Raw genomic sequence first — 22,049 nt, forward strand, 5'->3', positions numbered from 1 at the left:
AGAGAAAAAAGGATTTTAGAGAAACTCTAAAGGAAAGCTCCTTCTAGGAGCATAGCAAAAAAAATTAACAGGCAGTAAAATAAAGAGAAAGAAGGATTTTAGAGAAACTCTAAAGCAAAGCATCCTACAGCAACGTAGCAACAAAAATTGACAGGCAGTTAAATAAAGAGAAAAAAGGATTTTAGAGAAACTCTAAAGGAAAGCTCCTTCTAGGAGCATAGCAAAAAAAATTAACAGGCAGTAAAATAAAGAAAAAGAAGGATTTTAGAGAAACTCTAAAGCAAAGCATCCTACAGCAACGTAGCAACAAAAATTGACAGGCAGTTAAATAAAGAGAAAAAAGGATTTTAGAGAAACTCTAAAGGAAAGCTCCTTCTAGGAGCATAGCAAAAAAAATTAACAGGCAGTAAAATAAAGAGAAAGAAGGATTTTAGAGAAACTCTAAAGCAAAGCATCCTACAGCAACGTAGCAACAAAAATTGACAGGCAGTTAAATAAAGAGAAAAAAGGATTTTAGAGAAACTCTAAAGCAAAGCTCCCTACAGCAACGTAGCATGAAAAATTGGCAGGCAGTAAAATAAAGAGAACGAAGGATTTTAGAGAAACTCTAAAGGAAAGCTCCTTCTAGGAGCATAGCAAAAAAAATTAACAGGCAGTAAAATAAAGAAAAAGAAGGATTTTAGAGAAACTCTAAAGCAAAGCATCCTACAGCAACGTAGCAACAAAAATTGACAGGCAGTTAAATAAAGAGAAAAAAGGATTTTAGAGAAACTCTAAAGCAAAGCTCCCTACAGCAACGTAGCATGAAAAATTGGCAGGCAGTAAAATAAAGAGAACGAAGGATTTTAGAGAAACTCTAAAGGAAAGCTCCTTCTAGGAGCATAGCAAAAAAAATTAACAGGCAGTAAAATAAAGAGAACGAAGGATTTTAGAGAAACTCTAAAGCAAAGCTCCCTACAGCAACGTAGCATGAAAAATTGGCAGGCAGTAAAATAAAGAGAACGAAGGATTTTAGAGAAACTCTAAAGGAAAGCTCCTTCTAGGAGCATAGCAAAAAAAATTAACAGGCAGTAAAATAAAGAGAAAGAAGGATTTTAGAGAAACTCTAAAGCAAAGCATCCTACAGCAACGTAGCAACAAAAATTGACAGGCAGTTAAATAAAGAGAAAAAAGGATTTTAGAGAAACTCTAAAGCAAAGCTCCCTACAGCAACGTAGCATGAAAAATTGGCAGGCAGTAAAATAAAGAGAACGAACGATTTTAGAGAAACTCTAAAGGAAAGCTCCTTCTAGGAGCATGGTAAAAAAAATTAACAGGCAGTAAAATAAAGAGAACGAAGGATTTTAGAGAAACTCTAAAGCAAAGCTCCCTACAGCAACGTAGCATGAAAAATTGGCAGGCAGTAAAATAAAGAGAACGAAGGATTTTAGAGAAACTCTAAAGGAAAGCTCCTTCTAGGAGCATAGCAAAAAAAATTAACAGGCAGTAAAATAAAGAGAACGAAGGATTTTAGAGAAACTCTAAAGCAAAGCTCCCTACAGCAAAGTAACAAAAAAAATTGACAGACAGTAAAATAAAGAGAAAAAAGGATTTTAAAGAAACTCTAAAGCAAAGCTCCTTATAGGAACATTGCCATAAAAATAAACAGACAGTAAAATAAAGAGAAAGAAGGATTTTAGAGAAACTCTAAAGCAAAACTCCCTACAGCAAAGTAACAAAAAAAATTGACAGACAGTAAAATAAAGAGAAAAAAGGATTTTAAAGAAACTCTAAAGCAAAACTCCCTACAGCAAAGAAGCATGAAAAATTAGCAGCCAGTAAAATAAAGAGAGAGAAGGATTTTAGAGAAACTCTAAAGCAAAGCTCCTTATAGGAACATTGCCATAAAAATAAACAGGCAGTAAAATAAAGAGAGAGAAGGATTTTAGAGAAACTCTAAAGCAAAGCTCCCTACAGCAACGTAACAAAAAAATTGACAGGCAGTAAAATAAAGAGAAAAAAGGATTTTAGAGAAACTCTCAAGCAAAACTCCCTACAGCAACGAAGCATGAAAAATTGGCAGGCAATAAAATAAAGAGAAGGAAGGATTTTAGAGAAACTCTAAAGCAAAGCTCCCTACAGGAACGTAACAAAAAAAACTGACAGGCAATAAAATAAAGAGAAAAAAGGATTTTAGAGAAACTCTAAAGCAAAACTCCCTACAGCAACGAAGAATGAAAAATTGGCAGGCAGTAAAATAAAGAGAACGAAGGGTCGTAGGGGAATTCTAAAGAAATGCTCCCTACAGGAACATAGCAATAAAAATTGACATAGAGTAAAAAAAGAGAACGAAGGATTTTAGAGAAACTCTAAAGGAAAGCTCCTTATAGGAACATTGCAATAGAAATTAACAGGCAGTAAAATAAAGACAAAGAAGGATTTTAGAGAAACTCTAAAGCAAGGCTCCCTACAGCAACGTAACAAAAAAATTGACAGGCAATAAAATAAAAAGAAAAAAGGATTTTAGAGAGACTCTAAAGGAAAGCTCCTTATAGGAGCATAGCAAAAACAATTAACAGGCAATAAAATAAAGAGAAAGAAGGATTTTAGAGAAACTCTAAAGCAAAGCTCCTTCTAGGAGCATAGCAAAAAAAATTAACAGGCAGTAAAATAAAGAGAACGAAGGATTTTAGAGAAACTCTAAAGCAAAACTCCCTACAGCAACGAAGCATGAAAAATTGGCAGGCAGTAAAATAAAAAGAGAGAAGGATTTTAGAGAAACTCAAAAGCAAAGCTCCTTATAGGAACATTGCCATAAAAATAAACAGGCAGTAAAATAAAGAGAAAGAAGGATTTTAGATAAACTCTAAAGCAAAACTCCCTACAGCAAAGAAGCATGAAAAATTAGCAGCCAGTAAAATAAAGAGAGAGAAGGATTTTAGAGAAACTCTAAAGCAAAGCTCCTTATAGGAACATTGCCATAAAAATAAACAGGCAGTAAAATAAAGAGAGAGAAGGATTTTAGAGAAACTCTAAAGCAATGCTCCCTACAGCAACGTAACAAAAAAATTGACAGGCAGTAAAATAAAGAGAAAAAAGGATTTTAGAGAAACTCTCAAGCAAAACTCCCTACAGCAACGAAGCATGAAAAATTGGCAGGCAATAAAATAAAGAGAAGGAAGGATTTTAGAGAAACTCTAAAGCAAAGCTCCCTACAGCAACGTAACAAAAAAATTGACAGGCAATAAAATAAAGAGAAAAAAGGATTTTAGAGAAACTCTAAAGCAAGGCTCCCTACAGCAACGTAACAAAAAAAATTGACAGGCAATAAAATAAAGAGAAAAAAGGATTTTAGAGAAACTCTAAAGCAAAGCTCCCTACAGCAACGTAACAAAAAAAACTGACAGGCAATAAAATAAAGAGAAAAAAGGATTTTAGAGAAACTCTAAAGCAAAACTCCCTACAGCAACAAAGCATGAAAAATTGGCAGACAGTAAAATAAAGAGAACGAAGGGTCTTAGGGGAATTCTAAAGCAAAGCTCCCTACAGCAACATAACAAAAAAACTGACAGGCAATAAAATAAAGAGAAAAAAGGATTTTAGAGAAACTCTAAAGCAAAGCTCCTTATAGGAGCATAGCAAAAAAAATTAACAGGCAGTAAAATAAAGAGAAAGAAGGATTTTAGAGAAACTCTAAAGGAAAGCTCCTTATAGGAACATTGCAATAAAAATTAAGAGGCAGTAAAATAAAGAGAAAGAAGGATTTTAGAGAAACTCTAAAGCAAGGCTCCCTACAGCAACGTAACAAAAAAAATTAACAGGCAGTAAAATAAAGAGAAAGAAGGATTTTAGAGAAACTCTAAAGCAAAGCTCCCTACAGCAACGTAACAAAAAAATTGACAGGCAGTAAAATAAAGAGAAAAAAGGATTTTAGAGAAACTCTAAAGCAAAACTCCCTACAGCAACGTAACAAAAAAAACTGAGAGGCAATAAAATAAAGAGAAAAAAGGATTTTAGAGAAACTCTAAAGCAAGGCTCCCTACAGCAACGTAACAAAAAAAATTGACAGGCAATAAAATAAAGAGAAAAAAGGATTTTAGAGAAACTCTAAAGCAAAGCTCCCTACAGCAACATAACAAAAAAAACTGACAGGCAATAAAATAAAGAGAAAAAAGGATTTTAGAGAAACTCTAAAGCAAAACACCCTACAGCAACGTAACAAAAAAAACTGACAGGCAATAAAATAAAGAGAAAAAAGGATTTTAGAGAAACTCTAAAGCAAGGCTCCCTACAGCAACGTAACAAAAAAAATTGACAGGCAAGAAAATAAAGAGAAAAAAGGATTTTAGAGAAACTCTAAAGCAAAACTCCCTACAGCAACGTAACAAAAAAACTGACAGGCAATAAAATAAAGAGAAAAAAGGATTTTAGAGAAACTCTAAAGCAAAGCTCCCTACAGCAACATAACAAAAAAACTGACAGGCAATAAAATAAAGAGAAAAAAGGATTTTAGAGAAACTCTAAAGCAAAGCTCCCTACAGCAACGTAACAAAAAAATTGACAGGCAGTAAAATAAAGAGAAAAAAGGATTTTAGAGAAACTCTAAAGCAAAACTCCCTACAGCAACGTAACAAAAAAAACTGACAGGCAATAAAATAAAGAGAAAAAAGGATTTTAGAGAAACTCTAAAGCAAGGCTCCCTACAGCAACGTATCAAAAAAATTGACAGGCAATAAAATAAAGAGAAAAAAGGATTTTAGAGAAACTCTAAAGCAAAGCTCCCTACAGCAACGTAACAAAAGACTGGCAGGCAATAAAATAAAGAGAAAAAAGGATTTTAGAGAAACTCTAAAGCAAAACTCCCTACAGCAACGTAACAAAAAAAATTGACAGGCAATAAAATAAAGAGAAAAAAGGATTTTAGAGAAACTCTAAAGCAAAGCTCCCTACAGCAACGTAACAAAAAAACTGACAGGCAATAAAATAAAGAGAAAAAAGGATTTTAGAGAAACTCTAAATCAAAGCTTCCTACAGCAACGTAACAAAAAAAACTGACAGGCAATAAAATAAAGAGAAAAAAGGATTTTAGAGAAACTCTAAAGCAAGGCTCCCTACAGCAACGTAACAAAAAAAATTGACAGGCAATAAAATAAAGAGAAAAAAGGATTTTAGAGAAACTCTAAAGCAAAGCTCCCTACAGCAACGTAACAAAAAAAACTGACAGGCAATAAAATAAAGAGAAAAAAGGATTTTAGAGAAACTCTAAAGGAAAGCTCCTTATAGGAGCATAGGAAAAAAAATTAACAGGCAGTAAAATAAAGAGAAAGAAGGATTTTAGAGAAACTCTAAAGCAAAGCTCCCTACAGCAACGTAACAAAAAAATTGACAAACAGTAAAATAAAGAAAAAAAAGGATTTTAGAGAAACTCTAAAGCAAAGCTCCCTACAGCAACGTAACAAAAAAAATTGACAGACAGTAAAATAAAGAGAAAAAAGGATTTTAAAGAAACTCTAAAGCAAAACTCCCTACAGCAACGTAACAAAAAAAACTGACAGGCAATAAAATAAAGAGAAAAAAGGATTTTAGAGAAACTCTAAAGCAAGGCTCCCTACAGCAACGTAACAAAAAAAATTGACAGGCAATAAAATAAAGAGAAAAAAGGATTTTAGAGAAACTCTAAAGCAAAGCTCCCTACAGCAACGTAACAAAAAAAACTGACAGGCAATAAAATAAAGAGAAAAAAGGATTTTAGAGAAACTCTAAAGCAAAGCTCCCTAAAGCAACGTAACAAAAAAATTGACAGGCAGTAAAATAAAGAGAAAAAAGGATTTTAGAGAAACTCTAAAGCAAAGCTCCCTACAGCAACGTAACAAAAAAAATTGACAGGCAGTAAAATAAAGAGAGAGAAGGATTTTAGAGAAACTCAAAAGCAAAGCTCCTTATAGGAACATTGCCATAAAAATAAACAGGCAGTAAAATAAAGAGAAAGAAGGATTTTAGAGAAACTCTAAAGCAAAGCTCCCTACAGGAACATAGCAATAAAAATTGACATCAAGTAAAAAAAGAGAACGAAGGATTTTAGAGAAACTCCAAAGGAAAGCTCCTTATAGGAACATTGCAATAAAAATTAAGAGGCAGTAAAATAAAGAGAAAGAAGGATTTTAGAGAAACTCTAAAGCAAAGCTCTCTACAGCAACGTAACAAAAAAAATTGACAGGCAGTAAAATAAAGAGAAAAAAGGATTTTAGAGAAACTCTAAAGCAAAACTCCCTACAGCAACGAAGCATGACAAATTGGCAGGCAGTAAAATAAAGAGAAAGAAGGATTTTAGAGAAACTCTAAAGCAAAGCTCCCTACAGCAACGTAACAAAAAAACTGACAGGCAATAAAATAAAGAGAAAAAAGGATTTTAGAGAAACTCTAAAGCAAAACTCCCTACAGCAACGTAACAAAAAAAACTGACAGGCAATAAAATAAAGAGAAAAAAGGATTTTAGAGAAACTCTAAAGCAAGGCTCCCTACAGCAACGTAACAAAAAAAATTGACAGGCAATAAAATAAAGAGAAAAAAGGATTTTAGAGAAACTCTAAAGCAAAGCTTCCTACAGCAACGTAACAAAAAAAACTGACAGGCAATAAAATAAAGAGAAAAAAGGATTTTAGAGAAACTCTAAAGCAAAGCTCCCTACAGCAACGTAACAAAAAAAACTGACAGGCAATAAAATAAAGAGAAAAAAGGATTTTAGAGAAACTCTAAAGCAAAGCTCCCTACAGCAACGTAACAAAAAAAACTGACAGGCAATAAAATAAAGAGAAAAAAGGATTTTAGAGAAACTCTAAAGGAAAGCTCCTTATAGGAGCATAGCAAAAAAATTAACAGGCAGTAAAATAAAGAGAAAGAAGGATTTTAGAGAAACTCTAAAGCAAAGCTCCCTACAGCAACGTAACAAAAAAATTGACAGGCAGTAAAATAAAGAGAAAAAAGGATTTTAGAGAAACTCTAAAGCAAAGCTCCCTACAGAGACGTAACAAAAAAATTAACAGGCAGTAAATTAAAGAGAAAAAAGGATTTTAGAGAAACTCTAAAGCAAAGCTCCCTACAGCAACGTAACAAAAAAAACTGACAGGCAATAAAATAAAGAGAAAAAAGGATTTTAGAGAAACTCTAAAGGAAAGCTCCTTATAGGAGCATAGCAAAAAAATTAACAGGCAGTAAAATAAAGAGAAAGAAGGATTTTAGAGAAACTCTAAAGCAAAGCTCCCTACAGCAACGTAACAAAAAAATGGACAGGCAGTAAAATAAAGAGAAAAAAGGATTTTAGAGAAACTCTAAAGCAAAGCTCCCTACAGCAACGTAACAAAAAAATTAACAGGCAGTAAAATAAAGAGAAAAAAGGATTTTAGAGAAACTCTAAAGCAAAGCTCCCTACAGCAACATAACAAAAAAAACTGACAGGCAATAAAATAAAGAGAAAAAAGGATTTTAGAGAAACTCTAAAGCAAAACTCCCTACAGCAACGTAACAAAAAAACTGACAGGCAATAAAATAAAGAGAAAAAAGGATTTTAGAGAAACTCTAAAGGAAAGCTCCTTATAGGAGCATAGCAAAAAAATTAACAGGCAGTAAAATAAAGAGAAAGAAGGATTTTAGAGAAACTCTAAAGCAAAGCTCCCTACAGCAACGTAACAAAAAAATTGACAGGCAGTAAAATAAAGAGAAAAAAGGATTTTAGAGAAACTCTAAAGCAAAGCTCCCTACAGAGACGTAACAAAAAAATTAACAGGCAGTAAATTAAAGAGAAAAAAGGATTTTAGAGAAACTCTAAAGCAAAGCTCCCTACAGCAACGTAACAAAAAAAACTGACAGGCAATAAAATAAAGAGAAAAAAGGATTTTAGAGAAACTCTAAAGGAAAGCTCCTTATAGGAGCATAGCAAAAAAATTAACAGGCAGTAAAATAAAGAGAAAGAAGGATTTTAGAGAAACTCTAAAGCAAAGCTCCCTACAGCAACGTAACAAAAAAATGGACAGGCAGTAAAATAAAGAGAAAAAAGGATTTTAGAGAAACTCTAAAGCAAAGCTCCCTACAGCAACGTAACAAAAAAATTAACAGGCAGTAAAATAAAGAGAAAAAAGGATTTTAGAGAAACTCTAAAGCAAAGCTCCCTACAGCAACATAACAAAAAAACTGACAGGCAATAAAATAAAGAGAAAAAAGGATTTTAGAGAAACTCTAAAGGAAAGCTCCTTATAGGAGCATAGCAAAAAAATTAACAGGCAGTAAAATAAAGAGAAAGAAGGATTTTAGAGAAACTCTAAAGCAAAGCTCCCTACAGCAACGTAACAAAAAAATTGACAGGCAGTAAAATAAAGAGAAAAAAGGATTTTAGAGAAACTCTAAAGCAAAGCTCCCTACAGAGACGTAACAAAAAAATTAACAGGCAGTAAATTAAAGAGAAAAAAGGATTTTAGAGAAACTCTAAAGCAAAGCTCCCTACAGCAACGTAACAAAAAAAACTGACAGGCAATAAAATAAAGAGAAAAAAGGATTTTAGAGAAACTCTAAAGGAAAGCTCCTTATAGGAGCATAGCAAAAAAATTAACAGGCAGTAAAATAAAGAGAAAGAAGGATTTTAGAGAAACTCTAAAGCAAAGCTCCCTACAGCAACGTAACAAAAAAATGGACAGGCAGTAAAATAAAGAGAAAAAAGGATTTTAGAGAAACTCTAAAGCAAAGCTCCCTACAGCAACGTAACAAAAAAATTAACAGGCAGTAAAATAAAGAGAAAAAAGGATTTTAGAGAAACTCTAAAGCAAAGCTCCCTACAGCAACATAACAAAAAAAACTGACAGGCAATAAAATAAAGAGAAAAAAGGATTTTAGAGAAACTCTAAAGCAAAACTCCCTACAGCAACGTAACAAAAAAACTGACAGGCAATAAAATAAAGAGAAAAAAGGATTTTAGAGAAACTCTAAAGGAAAGCTCCTTATAGGAGCATAGCAAAAAAATTAACAGGCAGTAAAATAAAGAGAAAGAAGGATTTTAGAGAAACTCTAAAGCAAAGCTCCCTACAGCAACGTAACAAAAAAATTGACAGGCAGTAAAATAAAGAGAAAAAAGGATTTTAGAGAAACTCTAAAGCAAAGCTCCCTACAGAGACGTAACAAAAAAATTAACAGGCAGTAAATTAAAGAGAAAAAAGGATTTTAGAGAAACTCTAAAGCAAAGCTCCCTACAGCAACGTAACAAAAAAAACTGACAGGCAATAAAATAAAGAGAAAAAAGGATTTTAGAGAAACTCTAAAGGAAAGCTCCTTATAGGAGCATAGCAAAAAAATTAACAGGCAGTAAAATAAAGAGAAAGAAGGATTTTAGAGAAACTCTAAAGCAAAGCTCCCTACAGCAACGTAACAAAAAAATGGACAGGCAGTAAAATAAAGAGAAAAAAGGATTTTAGAGAAACTCTAAAGCAAAGCTCCCTACAGCAACGTAACAAAAAAATTAACAGGCAGTAAAATAAAGAGAAAAAAGGATTTTAGAGAAACTCTAAAGCAAAGCTCCCTACAGCAACATAACAAAAAAACTGACAGGCAATAAAATAAAGAGAAAAAAGGATTTTAGAGAAACTCTAAAGGAAAGCTCCTTATAGGAGCATAGCAAAAAAATTAACAGGCAGTAAAATAAAGAGAAAGAAGGATTTTAGAGAAACTCTAAAGCAAAGCTCCCTACAGCAACGTAACAAAAAAATTGACAGGCAGTAAAATAAAGAGAAAAAAGGATTTTAGAGAAACTCTAAAGCAAAACTCCTTACAGCAACGTAACAAAAAAAACTGACAGGCAATAAAATAAAGAGAAAAAAGGATTTTAAAGAAACTCTAAAGCAAGGCTCCCTACAGCAACGTAACAAAAAAAATTGACAGGCAATAAAATAAAGAGAAAAAAGGATTTTAAAGAAACTCTAAAGCAAAGCTCCCTACAGCAACGTAACAAAAAAAACTGACAGGCAATAAAATAAAGAGAAAAAAGGATTTTAGAGAAACTCTAAAGCAAGGCTCCCTACAGCAACGTAACAAAAAAACTGACAGGCAATAAAATAAAGAGAAAAAAGGATTTTAGAGAAACTCTAAAGCAAGGCTCCCTACAGCAACGTAACAAAAAAAATTGACAGGCAATAAAATAAAGAGAAAAAAGGATTTTAGAGAAACTCTAAAGCAAAGCTCCCTACAGCAACGTAACAAAAAAAACTGACAGGCAATAAAATAAAGAGAAAAAAGGATTTTAGAGAAACTCTAAAGCAAAGCTCCCTACAGCAACGTAACAAAAAAAACTGACAGGCAATAAAATAAAGAGAAAAAAGGATTTTAGAGAAACTCTAAAGCAAAGCTCCCTACAGCAACGTAACAAAAAAAACTGACAGGCAATAAAATAAAGAGAAAAAAGGATTTTAGAGAAACTCTAAAGCAAGGCTCCCTACAGCAACGTAACAAAAAAAATTGACAGGCAATAAAATAAAGAGAAAAAAGGATTTTAGAGAAACTCTAAAGCAAAGCTCCCTACAGCAACGTAACAAAAAAAACTGACAGGCAATAAAATAAAGAGAAAAAAGGATTTTAGAGAAACTCTAAAGGAAAGCTCCTTATAAGAGCATAGCAAAAAAAAATTAACAGGCAGTAAAATAAAGAGAAAGAAGGATTTTAGAGAAACTCTAAAGCAAAGCTCCCTACAGCAACGTAACAAAAAATTGACAGGCAGTAAAATAAAGATAAAAAAGGATTTTAGAGAAACTCTAAAGCAAAACTCCCTACAGAAACGTAACAAAAAATACTGACAGGCAATAAAATAAAGAGAAAAAAGGATTTTAGAGAAACTCTAAAGCAAGGCTCCCTACAGCAACGTAACAAAAAAAATAAAATAAAGAGAAAAAAGGATTTTAAAGAAACTCTAAAGCAAAATTCCCTACAGCAACGAAGCATGAAAAATTGGCAGGCAGTAAAATAAAGAGAGAGAAGGATTTTAGAGAAACTCAAAAGCAAAGCTCCTTATAGGAACATTGCCATAAAAATAAACAGGCAGTAAAATAAAGAGAAAGAAGGATTTTAGAGAAACTCTAAAGCAAAGCTCCCTACAGGAACATAGCAATAAAAATTGACATCAAGTAAAAAAAGAGAACGAAGGATTTTAGAGAAACTCTAAAGGAAAGCTCCTTATAGGAACATTGCAATAAAAATTAAGAGGCAGTAAAATAAAGAGAAAGAAGGATTTTAGAGAAACTCTAAAGCAAGGCTCCCTACAGCAACGTAACAAAAAAAATTGACAGGCAATAAAATAAAGAGAAAAAAGGATTTTAGAGAAACTCTAAAGCAAAGCTACCTACAGCAACGTAACAAAAAAAACTGACAGGCAATGAAATAAAGAGAAAAAAGGATTTTAGAGAAACTCTAAAGGAAAGCTCCGTATAGGAGCATAGCAAAAAAAATTAACAGGCAGTAAAATAAAGAGAAAGAAGGATTTTAGAGAAACTCTAAAGCAAAGCTCCCTACAGCAACGTAACAAAAAAATTGACAGGCAGTAAAATAAAGAGAAAAAAGGATTTTAGAGAAACTCTAAAGCAAAACTCCCTACAGCAACGAAGAATGAAAAATTGGCAGGCAGTAAAATAAAGAGAACGAAGGGTCTTAGGGGAATTCTAAAGCAATGCTCCCTACAGGAACATAGCAATAAAAATTGACATACAGTAAAAAAAGAGAACGAAGGATTTTAGAGAAACTCTAAAGCAAAGCTCCCTACAGCAACGTAACAAAAAAAACTGACAGGCAATAAAATAAAGAGAAAAAAGGATTTTAGAGAAACTCTCAAGCAAAACTCCCTACAGCAACGAAGAATGAAAAATTGGCAGGCAGTAAAATAAAGAGAACGAAGGGTCTTAGGGGAATTCTAAAGCAATGCTCCCTACAGGAACATAGCAATAAAAATTGACATACAGTAAAAAAAGAGAACGAAGGATTTTAGAGAAACTCTAAAGGAAAGCTCCTTATAGGAACATTGCAATAGAAATTAACAGGCAGTAAAATAAAGACAAAGAAGGATTTTAGAGAAACTCTAAAGCAAGGCTCCCTACAGCAACGTAACAAAAAAAATTGACAGGCAATAAAATAAAGAGAAAAAAGGATTTTAGAGAAACTCTCAAGCAAAACTCCCTACAGCAACGAAGAATGAAAAATTGGCAGGCAGTAAAATAAAGAGAACGAAGGGTCTTAGGGGAATTCTAAAGCAATGCTCCCTACAGGAACATAGCAATAAAAATTGACATACAGTAAAAAAAGAGAACGAAGGATTTTAGAGAAACTCTAAAGGAAAGCTCCTTATAGGAACATTGCAATAGAAATTAACAGGCAGTAAAATAAAGAGAAAGAAGGATTTTAGAGAAACTCTAAAGCAAGGCTCCCTACAGCAACGTAACAAAAAAATTGACAGGCAGTAAAATAAAGAGAAAAAATGATTTTAGAAAAAATTTCAAAGCAAAACTCCTTATAGGAACATAGCAATAAAAATTGACAGGCAGTAAAATAACGAGAAAGAAGGATTTTAGAGAAACTCTAAAGCAAAGCTCCCTACAGGAACGTAGCAACAAAAATTGACAGGCAGTAAAATAAAGAGAAAGAGGGATTTTAGAGAAACTCTAAAGGAAAGCTCCTTATAGGAACATTGCAATAGAAATTAACAGGCAGTAAAATAAAGAGAAAGAAGGATTTTAGAGAAACTCTAAAGCAAGGCTCCCTACAGCAACGTAACAAAAAAATTGACAGGCAGTAAAATAAAGAGAAAAAATGATTTTAGAAAAAATTTCAAAGCAAAACTCCTTATAGGAACATAGCAATAAAAATTGACAGGCAGTAAAATAACGAGAAAGAAGGATTTTAGAGAAACTCTAAAGCAAAGCTCCCTACAGGAACGTAGCAACAAAAATTGACAGGCAGTAAAATAAAGAGAAAGAGGGATTTTAGAGAAACTCTAAAGGAAAGCTCCTTATAGGAAAATTGCAATAAAAATAAAGAGGCAGTAAAATAAAGAGAACGAAGGATTTTAGAGAAACTCTAACGAAAATCTCCCTATAGCAACGTAGCAATAAAATTGACAGGCAATAAAAGAACAACGAAGGACTTTAGAGAACCTCGAAAAGAACGTTTCCTACAGCAACGTAGCAATAATAATTTACAGGCTTAAAATAAAAACAACGAAGGATCTTAGGGAAACTTTAAAGCAAAGCTCCCTACAGGAACATAGTAATAAAAATTGACATACAGTCAAAAAAAGAGAACGAAGGATTTTAGAGAAACTCTAAAGCAAAGCTCCGTACAGGAACGTAGCTTGAAAAATTGGCAGGCAGTAAAATAAAGAGAACGAAGGATTTTAGAGAAACTCTAAAGGAAAGCTCCTTCTAGGAGCATAGCAAAAAAAATTAACAGGCAGTAAAATAAAGAAAAAGAAGGATTTTAGAGAAACTCTAACGGAAAGCTCCCTACAGCAACGTAGCAATAAAATTGACAGGCAATAAAACAAAAACAACAAAGGCTTTTAGGGAAACACTAACGCAAAGCTCTCTACAGCAACTTGGCAATAAAAATTGACATGTTGGCTTTTTGAGAAACTCAAAAGCAGAGTAAGTTATAGTAAGTGATAAACGAAAGTTAATACGCAAGGAAATAAAAATAAAAGTGTTTTTCAGAGAAGCTTTTCAAAAGAGCTACCAGCAGTAAGTTAGAAAGAGAAATTCATGCGGAAGGAAACAAAAATATAGAAGGTTGTCATGAATAGAATTTAATTCTCAAGGAAAAAATACATTTTGAAATATAATGGTAATTTGAAAAAAAAAAATTTCCTTAGAAAGTATAAGGTTGACACTTCAGAATTAAAGGTCTGCACTTCAGAATAAAAGCACAAGGATCCATGCAATTTAAGTTTGTAAGTTTGGAATTTGAAGGAAAGGGAACCGACATACCTGCAAAAGTCATACAAGTTCTTATGAAGGTTTTAGTCCAGATCCCATTCATATCCAATTTCTAGGTGTTCAAAGCATCAACTGGCTATATTGATGAACTTTGAAGAGGAATTTGTCAGCCCTAGGATTTAAACAAAAAATAACATTGTAAGTAGTTGAAAAAATATTTCAATAAAGTTTAAGAAAATGAAAGTTTCTGGAATTTTGTCCAAAAGAACAGAGTCCAGAGCTAAAAGCAAGAGCTAAAAAACCGAAGAAAACCAACCAAACTGTTTATCAGTAAAGGAGATCTGGAGAACGTTATCGAGAAAGTCTGAAATTAAAAAATCGTTTCAATCAAAGTATCGACATCCTAGATGGCTTTTTGATTGTTAACATTTTTTCAACGTTCTAAAAAGCAAAACAATTTTGTTTTCAAAACTGAATTGCCAAAAAATTGACATTGGTTTTCCTAATGAAGGGTAGTATCGTTGCTAAGAGGATATCTTCAAAAGTAGCATCAGTGAAGGTAATGTCACAGTAGTTAAAAGTAATATATAATGATTTACATTGGACTTTGATTGGCATCACATTGCAGGCTTAGTTTGCAAGAATTTGGATAAATTAAACAAGTGAGGATTTTGTCCTAAATTCTTCCTAAACTTTCAATATTTTAGTCATAGCCTTAAAATCCACAAAACAATATGCAGCTGTGTCCTACATCAAGCTACTTATGAAACAGACCAGAAGTGAGGGAGCCAAAATAAGAAATCCACACAGACACGCCCTTTATTAAAGGTTACACCCAAAAATGATGTAAAGAATTAGTTGCTACATTATCTGCAGACGGAAGGAAAGTTTTGTAATGCATTCATTCTGGGGGACAATGCATAAATATTAATAACATTATTTTTTGGGAAAAGAATCTTTATTATTGAAATTAAATTAATGGCAATCTCGGCCTAAATATCGATAAAAAAGGAAAATGTTTGTGAGGAATTCAAAACTGTCTACTCTTGATTTGAAATTATATAACAGTAGAAGAAAGTGGTAACTTTGTGGTTTCGTTTGGGGATGTCAGGGACTTTTATCCTGCCAAAAATTATAACTATTTAATGAACATTGATTCAGAGGAACATTTGAATGATGAATGAAGCAAAAAATTGAAAACAATGGGCAGCAAGGGATTGATGAAGGGAGGGGATTCAGGGGCTTGCCCTTAAAAAAAATTTAAGGACCAAGCCCTCTGAATTGTACAAAAACATAACTACAACAAGAGTGAATATAAAGTCATTATTCTCATTTCGGCTGGAAAAATTCCTTGGACCATTATGCTCTAACGAATCACTGCTGACATAGGCTCTGGTATTAAAAGATCAATTTAATCACAGATAATCTGGTTTCCATCTTTGCTATGCTTTAAAGAGCAAAATCTTCTCAAGGCTAAGTATACAAAGGAAAATTACAGAACATTTTGGCAAAATACATTAATTTAAAAGATGAATTGATGAAATTTTTCTGGCACAAAAGAAAAGGAGGTTTTCCAAACAGAAAATTAACATTCTTTTAGGAACAGTGACTAAATTCAGAGCATTAATTAAGCAAGATTTAAAACAATATAGAAAATTAAAAATGATATTGATGTCCTTAGATTGCAAAATCTTTTTGAAGACAGCAAGGAATGGTAAGTGTGAATTGAAAAGCATCTGATTGCTTGCAGGAGTGAAAGGAGGGCTATTTCTATCATCAAGACAGCATTTATTTAAAGAAAATTCTATTCAACTTTGGTGGAAACAACATATGATACACTGGAAAAAGTCTTATTTGTTGATAGCTCTTTTAGTTTGCTTCACATTTTAAAATACTTTTTAAAATACTTGATTCGAAAGATAGATTACATTAAATGAAAGATACATCAGATTTGAAAGATACATTAAATTATATTTCTTGGCAAAATGCTATATCATAATTAACTACCTGGTTTTTGGTTCCAAAGTTTGCCCATCAAGACAAAATACCACAGAAATCAAGCAGGATGCAAATATCCATGACTCTACATAAAACAAATTTAGACATGAATTTTTATATCATGTAGATCATCAAAATTTTAGTATATAGTCTTTCACAAACTGGCATTGATTTTTATTAGTTTCAATGCTGTGTTTAAAAATCTTATATCAAAACTTTTAACCATTCTGTTGGGGTCTTGGAGTATTTGCTCAATAATTTATTGTAATGGTTATTGACCTTTACATTTAAAGGCTGATTCACTTTTACTTTTACATTTACAAATAAAATTTTCATTTACTAAAGTATAATTAGAAATTGTTGTGTTTTTTTCTTAAAAAAGAAAAATGAGATAATGACTTTTGAAATCATCTTACATTGAGCTGCAATCCTTCAGAGAAGATTAAATGCTGGTCAAATGAAATTCTATCAGAGCTTTTTTGTAAGAGATGTTATAGAATTTGAAATCATTAAAAGGGTTCTTATTTTCTTTCAATTTTATTAATCAAATTTAGGTGTAAAGTTATGCTATTAAGCCTTAATTTACTGTTTTGATGCCTTTGGGAATAATGGTGAAGTTGTAGTTGGGTTTTCTTGGGTGAAAGTTGTTACAGAGAGTGTAAGTAAGTGTTTTGGATAGGGCTTTTTGATTTTTATGTATGCTCTTGCCAGGCTGTTCTCTTCTCCTGTCCCTCTCTCCCCTTCTGGTTTAAAGTAAAGTGTGTTTCTTCAAATCCTCTATAATTTTACCTCATAGGGGTTTGGGCTTATTCACATAACAGGATTCAATTAACAGATTATTATGATTTCATTAAGGGTCGACTTGGTTCTTTAAGTTTTGTTTCTCTTCCCCTCTCATACTTTATGCAACTAAGGTAGGATGGTGCATCAGCTCCCTGGTGGGGATAAGCTGCCTTGTTACTTGAATCAATCAAGTTATATCTAAGGTCTAGGGCAGGCATTCTTAAACCCCTACCTGCGGGTCATCTCTGGCCCACAGCAAAATGTCATCCTGCCCGCCGAATACATTTAACCTCAAAAATATTTTTTGCCAACATTTTCAAAATTTGGAATTCAATTTATCTTTGGTTTTCCTTTGTCCCCTCTGATATATTTTTTTTCTCTTTAATCAATTCTAAATGTGTTCCATAGACAGTTTTTAGTCCAAAAGAGAATAACAAAATAGGAAATGTCTTGTTTCCTTTTTAATATCAACAGATAAAACTATGGAACCTAGTCAAGAAAATGCCTTGAATTTTCTCCCGTTAATATCTATTTGAGGTGTTGTTTCTGGCCATTCCTAGATTAATATAGCCTAAAATTTTTCTTGCCGCCAACCATGGTGGTGGCCTTGACTAAATACATCAACAAACATAAGATTTTATCCTTTCTTTAAAATAAGCTGTGCAGTCCCTTGACCTGACTTCAGGCACTTCAAATCGACCCAACAAGAGACTAACGATGATGAACGTTCTAGCCTAAAAATAGCATAGAACGATTTTCTGACTCAGTCTGGTACAAGAAACATAAAGTTACAGACCTTTGTAAAAACTATTTTTTGGATTTATGTGAAGGTAGATAAGATAGGCAGCCACAAAATAAAAGGCCTGTCTATTTTAACACTAACTTAGCCTGGTAAAAATGAGATCTGAGTTTCATTTTGAGCAGCCTACACAAGGTATGTAAAAGTTGAAACCAACTGGCCCCCGAAGAAATTCTATATGTTTTTCTGGCCCGGCATTTAAAATCATTAAGAATCCCTGGTCTAGGGCTTTATATGTGATTATTGATCGATTTTTACCAAGGCACCAACAGCCAAATGCGGAAGTGAAGGCTCAGCACCTGATTTGTAGAATGGCAAAAATCGATTAAGAACCTAAGACAACAAAGTGATAGATAATAATTCCTAAACTTCCACTAAAAATAGCCCTTTTTGTTGCTTAAAGCCTATTCAACACTCTACAACACGCAAAACAAAATGATTCTAAACGCCACAAACAACAGACAAGAACAAACACAAAACATCACTGAACATAAAAGTGTGACATGCCAATGGAAGTGTCTTCTGAAGTAAATAATATTTTTAAATTTAAAGAATTCCCTTTTTATTGTTTTCCTCCCTGAGAAATTAATCTCTTTACGAGTTTTTTACTCAAAAGAGATTTAATAATTTTAAACAAATCTGAGAGATTGCAAGAGCCCTATTATACGACACAGCGATCAATATTTGCCACTCTCTAGAGAATGGCAACTTAGGTTGGTGACTTCATGGCATAGCACCCACGAACAACATCTTATGAAATAATCCTAATTCTCTTTTTCTCTAGTTATTGCATGCAATGTAATTTTAGAACATAACTTACTGAAAAGACGGCGCTAAAAACACCACAGGGCTTGATCAGAAGCTGGCCTAACATCATATGGCGTTTATAAAATAACAGTAGCAACAAAGACATACCTTCGGCCTTTAACTGTTCAACATTACAATATATTTATCTAACATCTTGTTGCATAGTAAATATAAATTTTCTTGGAATAACTATAACACGTGAGCCGCTTATGACGAAAACAACTTTCTTCGAAGCCATGTTTTTAATCACACGAAAGGCGAATAGCATTCTGGGTAGTAAAGCTCCTTCGTCGATACGTGTTGACGAAAGAAGATATCTTTACTGTTTTCAAACAACTGCTTTTTGGCCATATGGAAAATCAGAGGCACTAATTATATTTTAAAGAAAAAGCTAGCTAAAAAGACAAAGAAAACGGCGACATTTATTACGGACGCAAAAATTGACAATACTAAAAAATTGAGAAGAAGAATCCCTGTTGACAAAGAACTGCCTTAAGTTAAATTGTTGAGGAAGAATAAATTTGATGTAGCTGTAACTATCTAAAATTTGTTAGAAAAAGCCAGTGAAAGAAATTTTGATAAAATGAGATATCAAAAGTAGCCAAGGCATAAAAGTTGCGAAGGAATCACTCAAGGATGACGTCAGACTTCGCTCGTCAGACTCATATTTTTCTCTCGCATTCGCTAATACAGATGAAATTTATACATATATAAAGTACGGATTAACTGTATACCATCTACTTAATGGATAAAAAGTCTACCTGCGGGATGTAATTCTTGTAAATCATTACGAGGACCATAAAAACCTGTGTATAATCCACACTTGTTTAATCACTGTAGTTTTTATTTTCTATGGAGTAGCCCCAACTCAATCCATTGTTTTCCTTTAAGCAAAATGATCTAGTGAAAGAACAAAGGGAAGACTAGCCCATTGAGCGATGGAAACGTTATCGTTATATTTAGAGAATTTACTTCAAAAATTGGAATTTTTGGCATTTGAAAAAGGAAAGAAAAATAACTAATATTCAAAAACAAATTTCTTTCACTGCCTTGAAAATAAAACTGGTTCTAGAAAAAATCTGGAAAATATAACGTTCGGCTTATCGATAAATTGGAAACACTGGGCTTGTTTTCCGTTTATTTTGCCTACAAATCTTATTTTCTTGATTAATTACATACTTCTCCACGGGTATTATCTAAAGCTGATACTAAATATACTCGGTGAAGGTTATAGGCAGGTTTTGAGATTTACATTTAAAATTGTAAAATACCCAACTTTAATGTTTTATAGAATTAAATCGGAAGTAAATAGCTAATAATAATATATATAATTCTACGAGCTGTTGTCTTGATCTGCATTGCTTTCCGAATAATTCAGTGCTATTTCGTATACCTTATCGTAGTTACTAACAAAATTTACTTCTAAGTTTTGTTTTATGAAATTTTGCAAGTCGTCATAGTCTTTTCTGTTGCCTTCTGGTAAAATGACTGTTGAGATATTTGCACGTTTTGCCTGAAAGGAAAAAATTATCAAGGTTCATAATAAATGTGTCATTGTGTTCAAATGTTGTGTGATCAAACAAATTGATTGTCTATAAGGATATTAAGCATATAGAAAGGGCAGGCCTGTGTAATCCTATAGAAAATAATAAGATGTTATTTCAAAATAATGAGAGAGTGCTCTCTTGTCTGTATGCATAGATCAACAGCGATACTATATTTTGCTAGCTACTTATGAGTGAAATATTTATCACCTGGGAAAAAAATATGTTGATATATTAAATAACTTCGAGAAAAAAAAATGTCAAAAAAGAGTTTGTTATCTTTCGGGTAGAATAATTGACGAATAAAATGTCAAACAAGAAGGATATATCCAAATTGACTTTTATCATTGTTTTATAACATTATTTGATGTAGCACTACTGCCTTTCTGTGAAACAATCATTTCGCTATATTTATATATTTCATTTTCAAAATGGCTTTGAAAAAGACAAATTTTTGAAACATGTTTCTGAAGCTTTTCGTCTGACACTCTTCAGAGTATACAACGTCAGAACATAAATCGAAAACTATCTTATTTTATTTTTATATTTAGTTTTTATGCCAATAACTTCCAGTGAAATGTAAGCTAGTACTCTAACTATCGAAGAAGTAAGTTTGTTAGTGGCTTATTGTACCCAACGAAAAGAGTGCGTTTGGAGCAGAATTTAAATGTGTTGTGCTCTTCTAACAAGATTGGGAATAAAACTAAGAAAGAACAATAATTTTCTCTAATCGTAGTGAATGCTTTTACAGTTTCGATGATCAGTTCATTAAACCTCTGGCTTCTCTAGAGCACGTGTGTCTCTAAAACTCAGACTGTGGAAAAACTACAATAGTTGAGATCCAACAAAACTCAAGTCAAACACCTCTTTATGGTTCTAAACCTCCCTTACTAGATCGATTAATGTTTACTTTAGGAGTGGGGTAAACGATCTGTCGAAATTGTGACAGGGTATAATGAACTTATAAGATGACAATGCACTTAATCAGCCATATATTCAACAATATATTTGCACTCACGCACAACAGCTAATATTTCTATTTTGTTTACATTCGCTTTGTAGCCTGGCTTGTCTATTTGCTATGTTTTAGCTAATCCCCTTTATTGAGCTGTTGTATTAAAGTTGTGTAATAGTTTAAATGTTAATTCGTGTTTTAGACAATTATAAACAATCTGTCCTAACTTTTTGCATCTGCAAACATTGAGGTGAGAAATTGTATATATTGTACATCAAATATATATATATATATCTAAAATATTTATAATCTAAAACAAATCATTAGTAAAAGAACCAACAACGCTCTTACTAAACCAGTATATCGTTCCAAGAGTTGAAATCATATGTTCTAAAGAGAAAGAAGCCCCCCTCCTTATCTAAGAGAAGATATGGTGAAGGGACTCTATAGCCTCGCCAAAACAAGAATTTGTAGAGATGGGACTAGTCTTCCAAGATTAGTGTTTTAGCATCTTCCTTAAAAACATTTAAAAATTGGTACCTTTCCGATAGTGACAAAACTTTCATTCATTATTTGAATAGCTGTGTAATTGGAATGTAAATTCAACAGCTACAATTTATTTAGACTCTTGTAACCACAGAAAAACTCAATTTTTTAAAAATTTATCATTATCTTATATTTCTGTCACATAAATGAGTTACTAGGTATTAATTTTATAGATTCTAGTATAAAGATCAGTAGATGTTAATTTTGGTACTCGTCAAATATTTTTCATACCTGTTTAGTAGGTCAAAAAGTACGCAGTTTCTTTGAATGAAAAACTTTTTGACCCACAAGCTTGAACTTTAATGATATTGTCTAATGCCATCGTTAAATGCAATCGATCGCTACAAATTAGAAAGATTTTTAACGTATTTCAATTTTGACATATCTTTTTGTCAGTTTCAATTCTCAACCTCAAGGCAAGATATGCTGTTGTCAGACATCTGCCTTTTGAAATTTCTTTCAATGTATGCGGTAGCTGGGTCTCTTTCAAATCTTTACTAAGACCGAAAATCTTATACTGATTTTCAAGATTTGATAAGGAGTTTCAAGAGAAAATAATCAAGGATTAATTCAACGAAAAGAGGACAGGGGGAGAACAACAAATAATGCTCTAAAGTATTAAAGAGAAAAAAGGAAAAATAAAAAGATTTAATGTATTGAAAGAAGGAGTTTCAAGTGAGTATTATCAA

The 22,049-nt window shown here is 32.6% G+C and overlaps 1 protein-coding gene across 5 annotated transcripts in view; it reads right to left on the reverse strand.

Moving 5' to 3' along the window:
• Positions 1 to 22,049, reverse strand: part of LOC135682100 (uncharacterized) — a 249,231-nt gene that overhangs the window by 166,206 nt on the left and 60,976 nt on the right. For 3 of the 5 annotated variants that reach the window (XM_089114279.1, XM_089114280.1, XM_089114277.1), the window contains one exon: positions 18,964 to 19,828. The exons of 1 other annotated variant lie outside the window; for it this stretch is intronic. In XM_089114279.1, coding sequence (XP_088970405.1) covers positions 19,649 to 19,828 — 180 coding nt within the window. In that variant the 3' untranslated portion in view covers positions 18,964 to 19,648. Of the gene's footprint in view, positions 1 to 13,979; positions 14,101 to 18,423; positions 19,829 to 21,591; positions 21,702 to 22,049 lie in introns of those variants that run through there. One more of the 5 variants, XR_016144979.1, reaches the window with a different exon arrangement.

The sequence above is a fragment of the Rhopilema esculentum genome, chromosome 20, assembly GCF_057945365.1.
Source record: "Rhopilema esculentum isolate cy_ngs chromosome 20, ASM5794536v1, whole genome shotgun sequence".
In the NCBI taxonomy this organism is placed as follows: Eukaryota; Metazoa; Cnidaria; class Scyphozoa; order Rhizostomeae; family Rhizostomatidae; genus Rhopilema; species Rhopilema esculentum.